Here is a 16,983-nt window from a genome sequence, read left to right as displayed (position 1 = left end):
TGCAATGCTTGGTAAAGACTAATATTTCCAACAAGGAACCGTAAATATAGCTGCAAGCAGCGATGCAGGTTCCTCCGCAAAATGGCAAAATATTATAAAAATGTACATTGTAGAAGGTCATGAGTTAGACAACAAGAGAGCAAAATTTATTCATGTTTGGCCAACAAGGGCTGAATGGGGATTTGCACTCATGAGCATAAGGTTACAAGTCATAGGAAACCTATTGTTTTTGTTAGTATTCCTATTATTATTATTATTATTAGGGTTCCTCCGGTAGGAGGGAACCTATTGTTTTTGTTAGTATTCCTATTATTATTATATTTCTCCATGAAATGGCTCAGTAGCTCAAAAAGTCCATGGCCAAATTTTTTCTAATTTGGCCCAATGATACAATAGGTCACTCACTACTCCATGCCTTATTTCTCATGGGAAACAAAAAAGCCTCAAGGACCCATAAGGTCCGCCATGATAGATTTTGCTGTTTAAAACAATTTCAAAATATGATTGAATTACAGCTGTTAAAACTTAGGCCGAATCTAACAATGCTTGCCACAGGAGAAACGGCTTACTTTTTTATGCAGTAACTGACCAGAGTATTTCCCAACACTGAGAATAGTTCAATGGGTTGAGACAGTGTACTGCAAAGTGCAAGGTCATAGGTTAAAATCCAGCCACAGCCATTGAGCTTGTCATGATACTGATTATCTATTTAGTTAAAGTGGCTGTAAAGCAGAACTGAAAATTAGTTTTAAGTTCATCACACCACAGGGGGGGGGGGGGGGGGGGGGGCGTGTCGCCTGAAGGAACTGAAGCTACGCCCCCTCTAATTTATTGAATTTAGCAACAACTAGCTAAATCAATTGCAGATATCAGACCAGACCTACCTGCAGTCTCTGAGTGTTTTATGTGTTAATTACTTTACTTTGCATCGTACCAGCTGATTAACATAATGCAACCGTCTGTGATCTGACGTATATAGGTGGCTGTGACATAGATAGCTTGGGTTTTGCCCCGCCTAAACAAAACCTGAGCTGAAAACGGGTGAGAAACTATTCAACGGTATAACTCCACATTTCGGTGCGACAACGTTTTAGAGCTTTGCACATGCTTTCAGCAACTCATTTCACACGTATATAATGTACTGAGAAGCAAATCATGGAATTTGCTTTACAGCACCTATAAACAGGAATCCAGGTACACCACAGAAGCAGTCTAGCTGCGCAATCATAATGGTAACGCTGTTTCTTTCTGAGGGGATTACTACACAAGAAGAGCCAGAACTAGGTCTGGCTCTTTTTTAACTTGTGCTCTGTAGATAAGATCCCGCTTCATCTAGACAAATCTCTTTGGCTCTCGACGAAGGCGGTCGCATTTTTCTCTCCTCCCCTCCCTGACCTTCCCTGCTTGGCTGTGTCTTGTGTCTTGTCTTGTCTCAAGATACTCTCTCATCATCACTCTCCGAAACTAGAAGCATGGAATTAATTAGCTGGTCTCTCAATGCTATTGACACCATCTTCTCGAAGAGAAGCTTGGGTGCGGGGGAACCCAACTGTCCGGACGGGACGTTCGCAGCTGGCTACACGATGGACGCGTGGGAGAATTGGCGTGTCGTGTGTCTAGCGGCGCTTTCCGTGGAGGACGTTGAAGACATCTTCATATTCGGAACCATAATTACAGGCTTTCTGCTGTTTGGAATAGGCGCTGGCTTTGTATATCGGAAAATGGGAGTCAGGTGGCTGAGCGGTGAGGGAATCGGGCTAGTAATCCGAAGGTTGCCAGTTCGATTCCCGGTGATGCAAACTGATGTTGTGTCCTTGGGCAAGGTACTTCACCCTACTTGCCTCGGGGGAATGTCCCTGTACTTACTGTAAGTCGCTCTGGATAAGAGCGTCTGCTAAATGACTAAATGTAAATGTAAAATCAAGGAAACGGCTGCAGCCGTCAAAAGCCCCGTTAGGCTGCCCGATATGATTTATGCGGTGGGCAGAGCTGTTGGAGCTCAGACTGTGAACTTACAACGCAGCATTGACTACAACAGGGATAAGTTTGCGGCTCTGCAAAGGAAGATGGAGGACATGGAGACCTTCCTGAAGGGTGGACGTGAAAATTGAGTTGCGGCTACTCGTCAAAACAACTACCCCAATCTTATCCACTTTCGGCCTCGTAACCAGCACAGGCCCTGGCCAAGGTCGTCGCTGGAAAACAACTCCCCTGGAGAGCGCTGAAGCGAGACTATCTTGCTCCTCCCTCCCCCCCCCCCACCGACATCTGTGGTTTGGTCTCTTCCCGGGTCATGACCAAGGATGTATCCTGGCCAACACAATCTGCATAGGGAGAATCGGACTGATTGTGGCCTAGGTCGAGGGCGCCAACCCAGACCTACTCACACATTAACTTTCACCTACTACAGATATCACCACCCCCCCACCCCCATCCAACGCCTTCGCCTGCTTGTTTCCCCAGGGTGGCTGGCGGGTCTGTGTCCAGCGCCTACCATGGCTGCAGGTCCAGATGCTGCTTGTCTACCCCCCCCCCCCCCACTCCCCGTTGCAAGTCACGTGTTTTTGTAAATGTTGTTGTGCTTATGTGCTGAGGTTTTTGTCTGTTCCCACACTGTACTCCTCTAGGAGCATTGTCTGGGTGTTGCCTTTTTCTCTCCTCCTCTCTCCTCATGTTATGCTGTAACTTTCTAGTTGGCGCCGAAAATGGCTGCCTAGGTAGGCTCTCCTGCCAAAGTAAATTCCTTGTCTGTGCAAACTTTCATGGCGAATAAAAACCAATTCTGATTCTGATTCTGAGCATTGGATTTCTTGCATCATGTGTAGAAAAGGTAGGATACATGTCTTTCAAAGCAATAATTAGCAAAAATGAATACAAGACAATATGTCTGAATTCAATGTCCACATTGTCTGTGTCAATAACGCAAATGTCCTTTGACTGATGATTTCTCAAACCTTATAGGCTTCCAGATGACATCATTCTGAAGTACCATGCGCAATTTCACCCTGATATGTCAATAGATGATTGAATTGCAGCTGCTTAAACTTTGACCAAAGCTAATAGTATGCTCTTTCTATTCATACAAATTCAACAGTTAATGTGTAGCAGAGAGGATAGAGGGTTGACTTGCAACCACATGCTCTTGAGTTTGAAGCCCCATTCAGCCTGTTGTTGTTTGCCAAGCATGAATAAATTTTGCTCTCTTGTTGGCCAACTCTTGACCTTCTACAATTTACATTTTTATCATATTTAGCCATTTTTATTTTGTATTGCTTTGCAGGGTGATTTAAGGTGTGCGCCCCTAAACTTTCTGCCTGTGCCCCTAGGCTACAGTGCTCCTAGTAAAAATTGTTAGTCTGGAGCCCTGTGAATCATTGTGCAGCTCAAAAAATAATGCTAAGAATGTCTTACACGACATAAGAATATACCTAAGTAACACATTAGTTTAACGGAATACACAATTGTAATTATGGTCAGGTCTAGGCCTACTAATGCCTTAATGATGGGCAATGATAAATTAACTTATGCATTCACATAGTCTGCAATTATTTCAGCTTTCCACCCTGCCTTTGGCAGTGCCAACAGTGTTGCTTTTAGCCTGGATAATAATTCAAAATTCTTATTTTTTCTTATTATATATGTTAAATATACTAGTTTTGTCATCTTGTGTAAAATATGTGTCTCTCGTAAACTTACTACATAAGACGCAAACACCGCGCCTTATACGTGAAAGTGCTCATTGCTAGACCTGGGTTGAGTTAACGAGTTGATAACCACCATTGTGATTAGCACGATTGCTGTTGTTAGGCTTAGTGAAGCCAGCTAACTAAAAGATATCCTGGGCATGTTGAACTTGCTTGCTTTCATTTTTTATTAACTGTAGATCTTTTTACTCGCCACGAGAGTTTGCATCATTCATTCTGGTTGGCGTCTACATGCCTCCGCAGGCTAGCGTCAACGAGGCTCAACGTGTGCTCGCCAGCCAGATACTGAGTGTGGAGCATGAAAATGAGGGATCAGATGGCTGAGCGGTTAGGGAGTCGGGCTAGTAATCAGAAGGTCGCTGGTTCGATTCCTAGCCGTGTCAAATGACGTTGTGTCCTTGGGCAAGGCACTTCACCCTACTTGCCTCGGGGGAATGTCCCTGTACTTACTGTAAGTCGCTCTGGATAAGAGCGTCTGCTAAATGCCTAAATGTAAATGTAAAATCCGGATTCCTTGGTTATTGTGCTAGGCAACTTTAACAAAGGCAATCTCACTCAAGAACTCCCAAAATATAGACAATTCATCAAATGCCCTACCAGAGAAGGAAACACCTTGGATCACTGCTACTCCACAATCAGCAAAGCATACCATGCGGTCCCCCGAGCAGCACTGGGTCACTCTGACCATGCCATGGTCCACCTGATTCCTGCATACAGGCAGAAGCTAAAGCGCTGTAAGCCTGCTGTGAGGACATCAAAACAGTGGACCAGTGAAGCTATGGAGGATCTGCAGGCGTGCTTGGACTGCACTGACTGGGACATGTTCACGACTGCTACCAATAGTCTGGATGAGCTCACAGAGGCTGTGACATCATACATCAGCTTCTGTGAGGACTGCTGTCTACCAACACGCACCAGGGTGAGCTACAACAACGACAAACCCTGGTTTACAGCTAAACTCAGAAGGTTGAGGTCAGCGAAAGAGGCCGCGTTTAGGAGTGGGGACAAAGACAGTTTCAAGGAGTCGAAGAACAGGTTTAGCAAGGCGGTGAGGGAGGCTAAACGACTGTACTCTGAGAGACTAAAACACCAATTCTCTGCAAACGACTCTGCTTCTGTCTGGAGAGGGCTCAGGCAGATTACCAACTACAAGCCCAGAGCCCCCCACTCCACTAATGACTCCCGCCTGGCCAACGACCTGAATGAGTTCTACTGCAGATTTGAAAGACAATTGGACAATTAAAACACACTGCTTTTTGCACTGCATTACAAAATTGTATCTTGTACATTTGTATTTTTTTAATATTTGTATTTTTATATTGTAAATTACGGCAACTTATATTCTATTTTATATTTTATTTTATTCTAATTCCACTTAGTACTGCTAGTTTATGTACCTTTACTATAGATAGTCCACATATTTAAATTTTACGTCCCTATATGTTTATTGTATGCACCTTCCTGCCAAAGCAAATTCCTTGTCTGTGCAAACTTTCATGGCGAATAAATCCCATTCTGATTATTTATAGTACAGGCCCCAGGTCAGTTAAAAACATACATAGTGTTCTGCCCTTCAGGCATTTAATTTTAATCGTTATGCTTTTAATTGTAAAATTTCAGTTTCATCCAGACTCTTATTTTGACGTTAGTATTTTTGAGCTGTACAGGAAATAGTTTAGAATAATTCAGAAACGGCAGGCTGAGTAAGAGTGCAAACGGTCATTACGCCAGAGAAATTGCTTCTTACGGGTTGATTCCCCAGCAGAGGCATCGCTGTATGTATCACATCTTTGTTATAACTAAGTTAACTCATAAGTATGTTAATTTCATGGTGTAAAAATGAAGTTATAATGCTAAAACCTAAGTGGCAATGTTTAAACATGGATGTTAGACCCAACGGGGGGGTCAGATGGCTGAGCGGTTAGGGAATCGGGATACCTATCAGAAGGTTGCCGGTTCAATTCCTGGCCGTGAAAAATGACGTTGTGTCCTTGGGCAAGGCACTTCACCCTACTTGCCTCGTGGGGATGTCCCTGTACTTACTGTAAGTCGCTCTGGATAAGAGCGTCTGCTAAATGCCTAAATGTAAATGTAAAATCCGGATTCCTTGGTTATTGTGCTAGGCAACTTTAACAAAGGCAATCTCACTCAAGAACTCCCAAAATATAGACAATTCATCAAATGCCCTACCAGAGAAGGAAACACCTTGGATCACTGCTACTCTACAATCAGCAAAGCATACCATGCGGTCCCCCGAGCAGCACTGGGTCACTCTGACCATGCCATGGTCCACCTGATTCCTGCATACAGGCAGAAGCTAAAGCGCTGTAAGCCTGCTGTGAGGACATCAAAACAGTGGACCAGTGAAGCTATGGAGGATCTGCAGGCGTGCTTGGACTGCACTGACTGGGACATGTTCACGACTGCTACCAATAGTCTGGATGAGCTCACAGAGGCTGTGACATCATACATCAGCTTCTGTGAGGACTGCTGTCTACCAACACGCACCAGGGTGAGCTACAACAACGACTAACCCTGGTTTACAGCTAAACTCAGAAGGTTGAGGTCAGCGAAAGAGGCCGCGTTTAGGAGTGGGGACAAAGACAGTTTCAAGGAGTCGAAGAACAGGTTTAGCAAGGCGGTGAGGGAGGCTAAACGACTGTACTCTGAGAGACTAAAACACCAATTCTCTGCAAACGACTCTGCTTCTGTCTGGAGAGGGCTCAGGCAGATTACCAACTACAAGCCCAGAGCCCCCCACTCCACTAATGACTCCCGCCTGGCCAACGACCTGAATGAGTTCTACTGCAAATTTGAAAGACAATTGGACAATTAAAACACACTGCTTTTTGCACTGCATTACAAAATTGTATCTTGTACATTTGTATTTTTTAAATATTTGTATTTTTATATTGTAAATTACGGCAACTTATATTCTATTTTATATTTTATTTTATTCTAATTCCACTTAGTACTGCTAGTTTATGTACCCTTACTATAGATAGTCCACATATTTAAATTTTACGTCCCTATATGTTTATTGTATGCACCTTCCTGCCAAAGCAAATTCCTTGTCTGTGCAAACTTTCATGGCGAATAAATCCCATTCTGATTATTTATAGTACAGGCCCCAGGTCAGTTAAAAACATACATAGTGTTCTGCCCTTCAGGCATTTAATTTTAATCGTTATGCTTTTAATTGTAAAATTTCAGTTTCATCCAGACTCTTATTTTGACGTTAGTATTTTTGAGCTGTACAGGAAATAGTTTAGAATAATTCAGAAACGGCAGGCTGAGTAAGAGTGCAAACGGTCATTACGCCAGAGAAATTGCTTCTTACGGGTTGATTCCCCAGCAGAGGCATCGCTGTATGTATCACATCTTTGTTATAACTAAGTTAACTCATAAGTATGTTAATTTCATGGTGTAAAAATGAAGTTATAATGCTAAAACCTAAGTGGCAATGTTTAAACATGGATGTTAGACCCAACGGGGGGGTCAGATGGCTGAGCGGTTAGGGAATCGGGATACCTATCAGAAGGTTGCCGGTTCAATTCCTGGCCGTGAAAAATGACGTTGTGTCCTTGGGCAAGGCACTTCACCCTACTTGCCTCGTGGGGATGTCCCTGTACTTACTGTAAGTCGCTCTGGATAAGAGCGTCTGCTAAATGCCTAAATGTAAATGTAAAATCCGGATTCCTTGGTTATTGTGCTAGGCAACTTTAACAAAGGCAATCTCACTCAAGAACTCCCAAAATATAGACAATTCATCAAATGCCCTACCAGAGAAGGAAACACCTTGGATCACTGCTACTCTACAATCAGCAAAGCATACCATGCGGTCCCCCGAGCAGCACTGGGTCACTCTGACCATGCCATGGTCCACCTGATTCCTGCATACAGGCAGAAGCTAAAGCGCTGTAAGCCTGCTGTGAGGACATCAAAACAGTGGACCAGTGAAGCTATGGAGGATCTGCAGGCGTGCTTGGACTGCACTGACTGGGACATGTTCACGACTGCTACCAATAGTCTGGATGAGCTCACAGAGGCTGTGACATCATACATCAGCTTCTGTGAGGACTGCTGTCTACCAACACGCACCAGGGTGAGCTACAACAACGACTAACCCTGGTTTACAGCTAAACTCAGAAGGTTGAGGTCAGCGAAAGAGGCCGCGTTTAGGAGTGGGGACAAAGACAGTTTCAAGGAGTCGAAGAACAGGTTTAGCAAGGCGGTGAGGGAGGCTAAACGACTGTACTCTGAGAGACTAAAACACCAATTCTCTGCAAACGACTCTGCTTCTGTCTGGAGAGGGCTCAGGCAGATTACCAACTACAAGCCCAGAGCCCCCCACTCCACTAATGACTCCCGCCTGGCCAACGACCTGAATGAGTTCTACTGCAAATTTGAAAGACAATTGGACAATTAAAACACACTGCTTTTTGCACTGCATTACAAAATTGTATCTTGTACATTTGTATTTTTTAAATATTTGTATTTTTATATTGTAAATTACGGCAACTTATATTCTATTTTATATTTTATTTTATTCTAATTCCACTTAGTACTGCTAGTTTATGTACCCTTACTATAGATAGTCCACATATTTAAATTTTACGTCCCTATATGTTTATTGTATGCACCTTCCTGCCAAAGCAAATTCCTTGTCTGTGCAAACTTTCATGGCGAATAAATCCCATTCTGATTATTTATAGTACAGGCCCCAGGTCAGTTAAAAACATACATAGTGTTCTGCCCTTCAGGCATTTAATTTTAATCGTTATGCTTTTAATTGTAAAATTTCAGTTTCATCCAGACTCTTATTTTGACGTTAGTATTTTTGAGCTGTACAGGAAATAGTTTAGAATAATTCAGAAACAGCAGGCTGAGTAAGAGTGCAAACGGTCATTACGCCAGAGAAATTGCTTCTTACGGGTTGATTCCCCAGCAGAGGCATCGCTGTATGTATCACATCTTTGTTAACTCATAAGTATGTTAATTTCATGGTGTAAAAATGAAGTTATAATGCTAAAACCTAAGTGGCAATGTTTAAACATGGATGTTAGACCCAACGGGGGGGTCAGATGGCTGAGCGGTTAGGGAATCGGGATACCTATCAGAAGGTTGCCGGTTCAATTCCTGGCCGTGAAAAATGACGTTGTGTCCTTGGGCAAGGCACTTCACCCTACTTGCCTCGTGGGGATGTCCCTGTACTTACTGTAAGTCGCTCTGGATAAGAGCGTCTGCTAAATGCCTAAATGTAAATGTAAAATCCGGATTCCTTGGTTATTGTGCTAGGCAACTTTAACAAAGGCAATCTCACTCAAGAACTCCCAAAATATAGACAATTCATCAAATGCCCTACCAGAGAAGGAAACACCTTGGATCACTGCTACTCTACAATCAGCAAAGCATACCATGCGGTCCCCCGAGCAGCACTGGGTCACTCTGACCATGCCATGGTCCACCTGATTCCTGCATACAGGCAGAAGCTAAAGCGCTGTAAGCCTGCTGTGAGGACATCAAAACAGTGGACCAGTGAAGCTATGGAGGATCTGCAGGCGTGCTTGGACTGCACTGACTGGGACATGTTCACGACTGCTACCAATAGTCTGGATGAGCTCACAGAGGCTGTGACATCATACATCAGCTTCTGTGAGGACTGCTGTCTACCAACACGCACCAGGGTGAGCTACAACAACGACAAACCCTGGTTTACAGCTAAACTCAGAAGGTTGAGGTCAGCGAAAGAGGCCGCGTTTAGGAGTGGGGACAAAGACAGTTTCAAGGAGTCGAAGAACAGGTTTAGCAAGGCGGTGAGGGAGGCTAAACGACTGTACTCTGAGAGACTAAAACACCAATTCTCTGCAAACGACTCTGCTTCTGTCTGGAGAGGGCTCAGGCAGATTACCAACTACAAGCCCAGAGCCCCCCACTCCACTAATGACTCCCGCCTGGCCAACGACCTGAATGAGTTCTACTGCAGATTTGAAAGACAATTGGACAATTAAAACACACTGCTTTTTGCACTGCATTACAAAATTGTATCTTGTACATTTGTATTTTTTTAATATTTGTATTTTTATATTGTAAATTACGGCAACTTATATTCTATTTTATATTTTATTTTATTCTAATTCCACTTAGTACTGCTAGTTTATGTACCCTTACTATAGATAGTCCACATATTTAAATTTTACGTCCCTATATGTTTATTGTATGCACCTTCCTGCCAAAGCAAATTCCTTGTCTGTGCAAACTTTCATGGCGAATAAATCCCATTCTGATTATTTATAGTACAGGCCCCAGGTCAGTTAAAAACATACATAGTGTTCTGCCCTTCAGGCATTTAATTTTAATCGTTATGCTTTTAATTGTAAAATTTCAGTTTCATCCAGACTCTTATTTTGACGTTAGTATTTTTGAGCTGTACAGGAAATAGTTTAGAATAATTCAGAAACGGCAGGCTGAGTAAGAGTGCAAACGGTCATTACGCCAGAGAAATTGCTTCTTACGGGTTGATTCCCCAGCAGAGGCATCGCTGTATGTATCACATCTTTGTTATAACTAAGTTAACTCATAAGTATGTTAATTTCATGGTGTAAAAATGAAGTTATAATGCTAAAACCTAAGTGGCAATGTTTAAACATGGATGTTAGACCCAACGGGGGGGTCAGATGGCTGAGCGGTTAGGGAATCGGGATACCTATCAGAAGGTTGCCGGTTCAATTCCTGGCCGTGAAAAATGACGTTGTGTCCTTGGGCAAGGCACTTCACCCTACTTGCCTCGTGGGGATGTCCCTGTACTTACTGTAAGTCGCTCTGGATAAGAGCGTCTGCTAAATGCCTAAATGTAAATGTAAAATCCGGATTCCTTGGTTATTGTGCTAGGCAACTTTAACAAAGGCAATCTCACTCAAGAACTCCCAAAATATAGACAATTCATCAAATGCCCTACCAGAGAAGGAAACACCTTGGATCACTGCTACTCTACAATCAGCAAAGCATACCATGCGGTCCCCCGAGCAGCACTGGGTCACTCTGACCATGCCATGGTCCACCTGATTCCTGCATACAGGCAGAAGCTAAAGCGCTGTAAGCCTGCTGTGAGGACATCAAAACAGTGGACCAGTGAAGCTATGGAGGATCTGCAGGCGTGCTTGGACTGCACTGACTGGGACATGTTCACGACTGCTACCAATAGTCTGGATGAGCTCACAGAGGCTGTGACATCATACATCAGCTTCTGTGAGGACTGCTGTCTACCAACACGCACCAGGGTGAGCTACAACAACGACTAACCCTGGTTTACAGCTAAACTCAGAAGGTTGAGGTCAGCGAAAGAGGCCGCGTTTAGGAGTGGGGACAAAGACAGTTTCAAGGAGTCGAAGAACAGGTTTAGCAAGGCGGTGAGGGAGGCTAAACGACTGTACTCTGAGAGACTAAAACACCAATTCTCTGCAAACGACTCTGCTTCTGTCTGGAGAGGGCTCAGGCAGATTACCAACTACAAGCCCAGAGCCCCCCACTCCACTAATGACTCCCGCCTGGCCAACGACCTGAATGAGTTCTACTGCAAATTTGAAAGACAATTGGACAATTAAAACACACTGCTTTTTGCACTGCATTACAAAATTGTATCTTGTACATTTGTATTTTTTAAATATTTGTATTTTTATATTGTAAATTACGGCAACTTATATTCTATTTTATATTTTATTTTATTCTAATTCCACTTAGTACTGCTAGTTTATGTACCCTTACTATAGATAGTCCACATATTTAAATTTTACGTCCCTATATGTTTATTGTATGCACCTTCCTGCCAAAGCAAATTTGGCAGGAAGCGTCTGCTAAATGTAAATGTAAACGACGTGGATGCTATTAGGACAATGTTAATAAATGAAGGAAAAACATGAATATACATGACATTTTCTTCTATATATAAACACTACTATGTAACAATATTTATAGATACATTTATTTCTGTATTTCTTCATTTCCGAATGTATTTCCTTGTCCTTAAGTGCAAATATTCAATCAAGTGGAACAGCTGGATTTTCGGCCCCACGGAGCAAGAGAGAGAGAGAGCATATAAGAAGTTTGTTTTGGAAATGGGACCAAAATCGAAGTTGCTCTTTTGAAAAACTGTAAAAGAGGAGGGCCACATTTTTATGTCACCTCTTTACTTCGATGTTGGTCCAAACTTCTCATATGCTCTCTCTCTCTCGCTCCGTGGGGCCGAAAATCAAGCTGTTCCACTTAGCGCTCCCCCTAGAGGCCTGGCAATCTTCCGTTGTAAAAAACTGGATGCAGCGTTTTTGGTTTGCGTGCTTTCGTTTTTGCAACTCGTTTATGTACTGCAGCGTTTTTGGTTTGCGTGCGTATGGAAGCAAATCGTTACCAAAATGCAAATGCATTTCCAGAAATGCATTTGCATTTTAAGAATGTGGCTGCATTATTTGACTCATAAATGAAATTAGTAATAAATCATCCTATTTGCATTTAAATTTTCTTCTTCAAGAGTGCTCAATCTTTCACTTAATTAAAATGAAAAAGAAATAGACATTTGAGATTTAATTTTCAAAACATGCCCCAGCAAATAGATACCAAAATTCAATTTGAAATGTAAAATTTGAAAATTAAAAGGCATTTCCAGAAATGCATTTTCATTTTAAGAACGTGGCTGCAAAATCGTGACCACAATTCAAATTCAAATGCATTTCCAGAAATGCATTTTCATTTTAAGAACGTGGCTGCAAAATCGTGACCACAATTCAAATTCAAATGCATTTCCAGAAATGCATTTTCATTTTAAGAACGTGGCTGTAAAATCGTGACCACAATTCAAATTCAAATGCATTTGCAGAAATGCAAAATGAACGAAAAAGCATTCTGAGCGGCGCAGCAGAGTGACGTCAGTAGCCGCTCTTCTTCAGCTCCCTGCTGACCGAGCTACCCATCTTGTTCGGTAGGGAGCGGTGTGCACATCTGCATTGCATTACATTGCAAATGTGCCGGGAAATTGATGGAATTGCCGGGTCTTTAGAGGACGCATCACAGACTGAGCAACTTGATGTCAAACAATGAATAAAACAGTGGCAGAGCTACTATTAATGTGTAAATCTGTGACGGCAGAGTATGCAGCCAAGCTCTCTATGACTTGTTCTACTCGGTCACGGGCATCAGACTCAGATATATTATTAGATTCTACCTGTTCAGCTAATTCTAACAGTGTTTGCACAATTTGAGGGAGCGCCATGGTCTGTGATGCGTCCTCTAAAGCAGCGGTCCCCAACCTTTTTTGCGCCACGGACCGCTTTCATGTAAGACATATTTTCACGGACCGGCAGAACGGACTGGGAGGAAAGATAGGCCCTGGACAGCTGCGCTGCTAATGCATGTACATTCTGGGTTTGATGTGATCCTAGTTAGTGACTTCCACACCTAATGCGAGCGCGCGAGAAAAATAGTTTAGCTGATTTGAGCGAAAAATTGTTTTTGGAGTTTTATGTAAAATAAACAGCCGTTTTTTCAATTGACCCATCTTTAAGTTTCTTAGCCTGGTTTTCCATCGTTATATTGTTACTAGCTAGCTTTCGATGTGTCAGTCCCACTGTTGTGTGTGACTATAAGCTACGACAGTGACACCCGAAGTGCGTTCCTTATATCCAGTTCAGGCCTATTCCAAAATTTTGTTTGATTGCTGTCACGGCAGAAAATCCCGCTTGATGTTGGAAATGGAAGCAGGGTTTTCAGTGCTTTAGTGGCGATCTCAGGATAGCCTTCATCCAAAACACCGATAGAGTTGTTGTCTCAAACAGGCTTCATTGAGTGGTAACTATCACTTGTCATGTGTCAAGAGGAAGAGACACATTCAATAAAGCCCACAAACTTGCTAAAAAATGAGTAAACACACGTCTTTGCAGAGCTTTTTTGCTCAGGGGAAAAGGCCCACGGAGAAGGAGAGAATCAGGTCATTTTTCAGAATAAAACGTCTTTCAGACTCTGATAATCAATTAAAAGGAAATAATGTTATTAATTCTTTTTTGTGCGGCCCGATACGAAATGACCCACGGACCGGTACCGGTCCGCGGACCGGTGGGCACCGGTTGGGGAACGCTGCTCTAAAGACCCGGCAATTCAATCAATTTCCCGGCACATTTGCAGGGAGTCAGGTGGCTGAGCGCTGAGGGAATCGGGCTAGTAATCCGAAGGTTGCCAGTTCGATTCCCGGTCATTCCAACTGACGTTGTGTCCTTGGGCAAGGCACTTCACCCTACTTACCTCGGGGGAATGTCCCTGTACTTACGTAAGTCGCTCTGGATAAGAGCGTCTGCTAAATGACTAAATGTAATGCAATGCAGTGGGACGTGCGGGACACGCAAAGCGCGACAGGTGGTCACCTAGTGTCAAGGGGCAGGATGAGTCTGAGAATTTGGAGCATGCGCGCTGTGGAGCAATTCAATTGAATTCAATCATATATTGACATATCAAGGTGAAATTGCGTATGGTACTTCAGAATGATGTCATCTTGAAGGCACAAAGGTTTGAAAAACCATCAGTCAAAATTATATTTGATTTATTAACACAAAGATATTGTGGCAATGTGGACATTTACATAAATACACTTCTTTCAGCCATTTTGTATTGCATTCCTTATTCAATTTCACCCTATAGAAAGACATGTATTCTACAAATCTGTAACAATTTTCAAGTCGATTGGATCTATGGTTCATGAGGAGAAGGGTTTTGAAGGTTGTACCAAATTTGGACAGTACAGCAAAATCTATCATGGCGGACCTTATGGATTCTTGAGGCTTTTTTGTTCCCCATGAGAAATAAGGCATGAATACCAATTTTCAGGCATTCTGGAATAATGGGGCGCTGGGGAAAATCACGTAGACTTTGGGAGTGGCTTATAGCGCCACCTATGGGCGTACATGGGCCATTAGCGGTCTGGGAGTAGTGAGTGACCTGGTGTATCATTGGGCCGAATTTGAAAAAATCGGGTCAAGGACTTTTTGAGCTATTGGGCCATTTAGCGGAGAAATATAATAATAAGAATAAGAATACTAACAAAAACAATAGGTTCCCTCCTACCGGAGGAACCCTAATTAATCAATACATAAGTAACATTGATTAATGCATAATGAACTTTTAACAATATTTGTATGTATAAATATATTTTATGATATATTTAGTTAATTATAATTTTCTAAATATGGCAGGTTTGGTCCTCCATAGTAGTCTAGAGCTCCTCTCAAACAGACTTCCTGTTTAATCAGGTTTCCTGACTTATGTGAATTAACTAACAAACTATGAGTTTTGTCTGTGGGTTTAGGCTGAATAAATATCTGATTGGTGGACCTGAGGGACACTGTAAAATCCATCAGAATCAGAATTCGGTTTATACGCCATGTATGTTATACAAACACGGAATTTACTGTGGCAGGGAGGTGCAAACACTAAACATAAACTAATCTTAAATTAAGTAAAGGTACACTTATTGTTGACACTTATTGTAAAATTTTATCTTGAAGATGGCATAACTTCATAACTTGCCCTTATGTTTCAGTATGTTTCACCATTGTTATTTATACATGTATAAATAATTCATAGTTTTGCAATGAAGTGGATAAATAGCACAAATAAGTAAATGAAGCAGTAAAGGAAATGAGTTGGAACTAAGTAAAGTGCATTTCTCTTAGTTATTTGATAATTACTTAATAAAATACATTATCATGAAGGAATGGCTTAGGATCTTAGCTATCAAACAAAGAAGCATAGATTTATTTGTCGATGATAATTGAATTTATATAGAAGGACTAAAGGACAATGTTAACTACTTACCAAACTCTGACGCTCTGTGAATAGATAGCTTATTCGACAACCATTTTCCAACTGGTTATCAATCTAAATAACATGAGACAGAATCCAGAAATTACTTTAATGCTACTGTCAGCATGTTGAATATCTGACATGAAATGCAATAAAATGTACCCATAATTCTTATGTCATGTTTTGTGTTGAAAACCCAATCTCTCATGAACAGAATAATCTACTTAACAGCCATCTTTGACTGTGAGAGTTATGTAGCCTAGACTGGAGTGTTGATGAAAGGAGAAAAGGCCAGTGCATGGGGACATGTGGGATGTCCTTACCAGGCGATTGATGTTCAGAAGGTGATCTTTTGTCATAGAGTGCCGACATGGACCAGGGACGCCACTCCACGCCAGGGTTAAGCACAGGAGCAGCAGGAAGCACAGATGCCGAGCCTGGAAGTACAGTATGATAAATACAATAAAACTTACTGGGAGTTACTGGGAGTTTATGACGACAAGACAGTCTTGATTCTTGCAACCATTTTCTAACAACTTATGTTGAACACAGTAACAAAACTTAAGGACCCCATAGTTAAAATAAAGGCATTGTCAAGGAGTAATTGTCAAGTAACTAACATTTTGCACATACATTCTGGGATCTGCAAGACTACCAAACAAGTCAAAATACGGATTAATAGAAATTATAATACTGTATGTTTAGTAGTACTTCTGGTGTGCCAAACTAAATAGGGTGACATAATTTATCAAATAAGTGTTAAAAGCCTATCATTCCAACCCTAGCTGGCTAGAATTCTCACATTTCCATCTCTGATTTAATGTATAACATACCGTTTATAAATTATAAAGTCCATTGTACATAACTATGAAATATACGTTTCATCGTCTACAGTAGTAGGGTGATCATATTCAGTTTTTCCAAAAAGAGTGGGTGTAGTGACTTTAGTGGTATAGCTACCACCCAAGCTAGAAACGGGTTTAGGACGCACACAGTTCAAATTGAAGGTTTCCAACGCACTGTTTCCTGTGCATAAGCATTCTCCGATCCAGGAATCTTGTGCAACAAATTATATGTATTGTTCATTCAATTTACAAACCGAAATATCCACACTACGTCTATGTGAGACTAAGTATATTTGTGTGTCTCTATCTGTGTGGTCAAAAACTTTACCGTCTTCCCATCTAGCCAGGACTCCATGCTTTAAGGGTTAATTACCTACATTTAAATCACCTGTGAACTAGGGATGGTAAGATTCACAGATTCGCATCGGTGCTTCAGCATAAAATCAATTTGGTTTTAAAAAGCATCATGGTACAGACATGTGCATTTTCGCTCTTAAGGAGATCATATCGTACTTTAAAAGCTGAGGTTCTCCCGTCTTCGTCTGCTACCTTGATGCCTCTAAGGCATTCGACAGGGTTAACCATTATGCACT

The 16,983-nt window shown here is 41.9% G+C and overlaps 1 protein-coding gene across 1 annotated transcript in view; it reads right to left on the bottom strand.

Annotated features, from left to right (window-relative positions):
- The window catches only part of csf1a (colony stimulating factor 1a (macrophage)), a 58,944-nt gene extending 42,199 nt beyond the window's left edge, over positions 1-16,745 (bottom strand). The window contains exons 1-3 of the mRNA XM_067244429.1: positions 16,719-16,745; positions 15,869-15,982; positions 15,558-15,620 (exon numbers count right to left, since the gene is read on the bottom strand). Coding sequence (XP_067100530.1) covers positions 15,558-15,620; positions 15,869-15,982; positions 16,719-16,745 — 204 coding nt within the window. The remainder of the gene's footprint in view (positions 1-15,557; positions 15,621-15,868; positions 15,983-16,718) is intronic.
- Positions 16,746-16,983: the final 238 nt, after the last annotated feature.

This window comes from Osmerus mordax, chromosome 1 (genome assembly GCF_038355195.1).
Source record: "Osmerus mordax isolate fOsmMor3 chromosome 1, fOsmMor3.pri, whole genome shotgun sequence".
Taxonomy (NCBI): Eukaryota; Metazoa; Chordata; class Actinopteri; order Osmeriformes; family Osmeridae; genus Osmerus; species Osmerus mordax.
The sequence above is the reverse complement of the archived record's forward strand: the minus strand, read 5'-3'. Positions and strand labels throughout refer to the sequence as shown.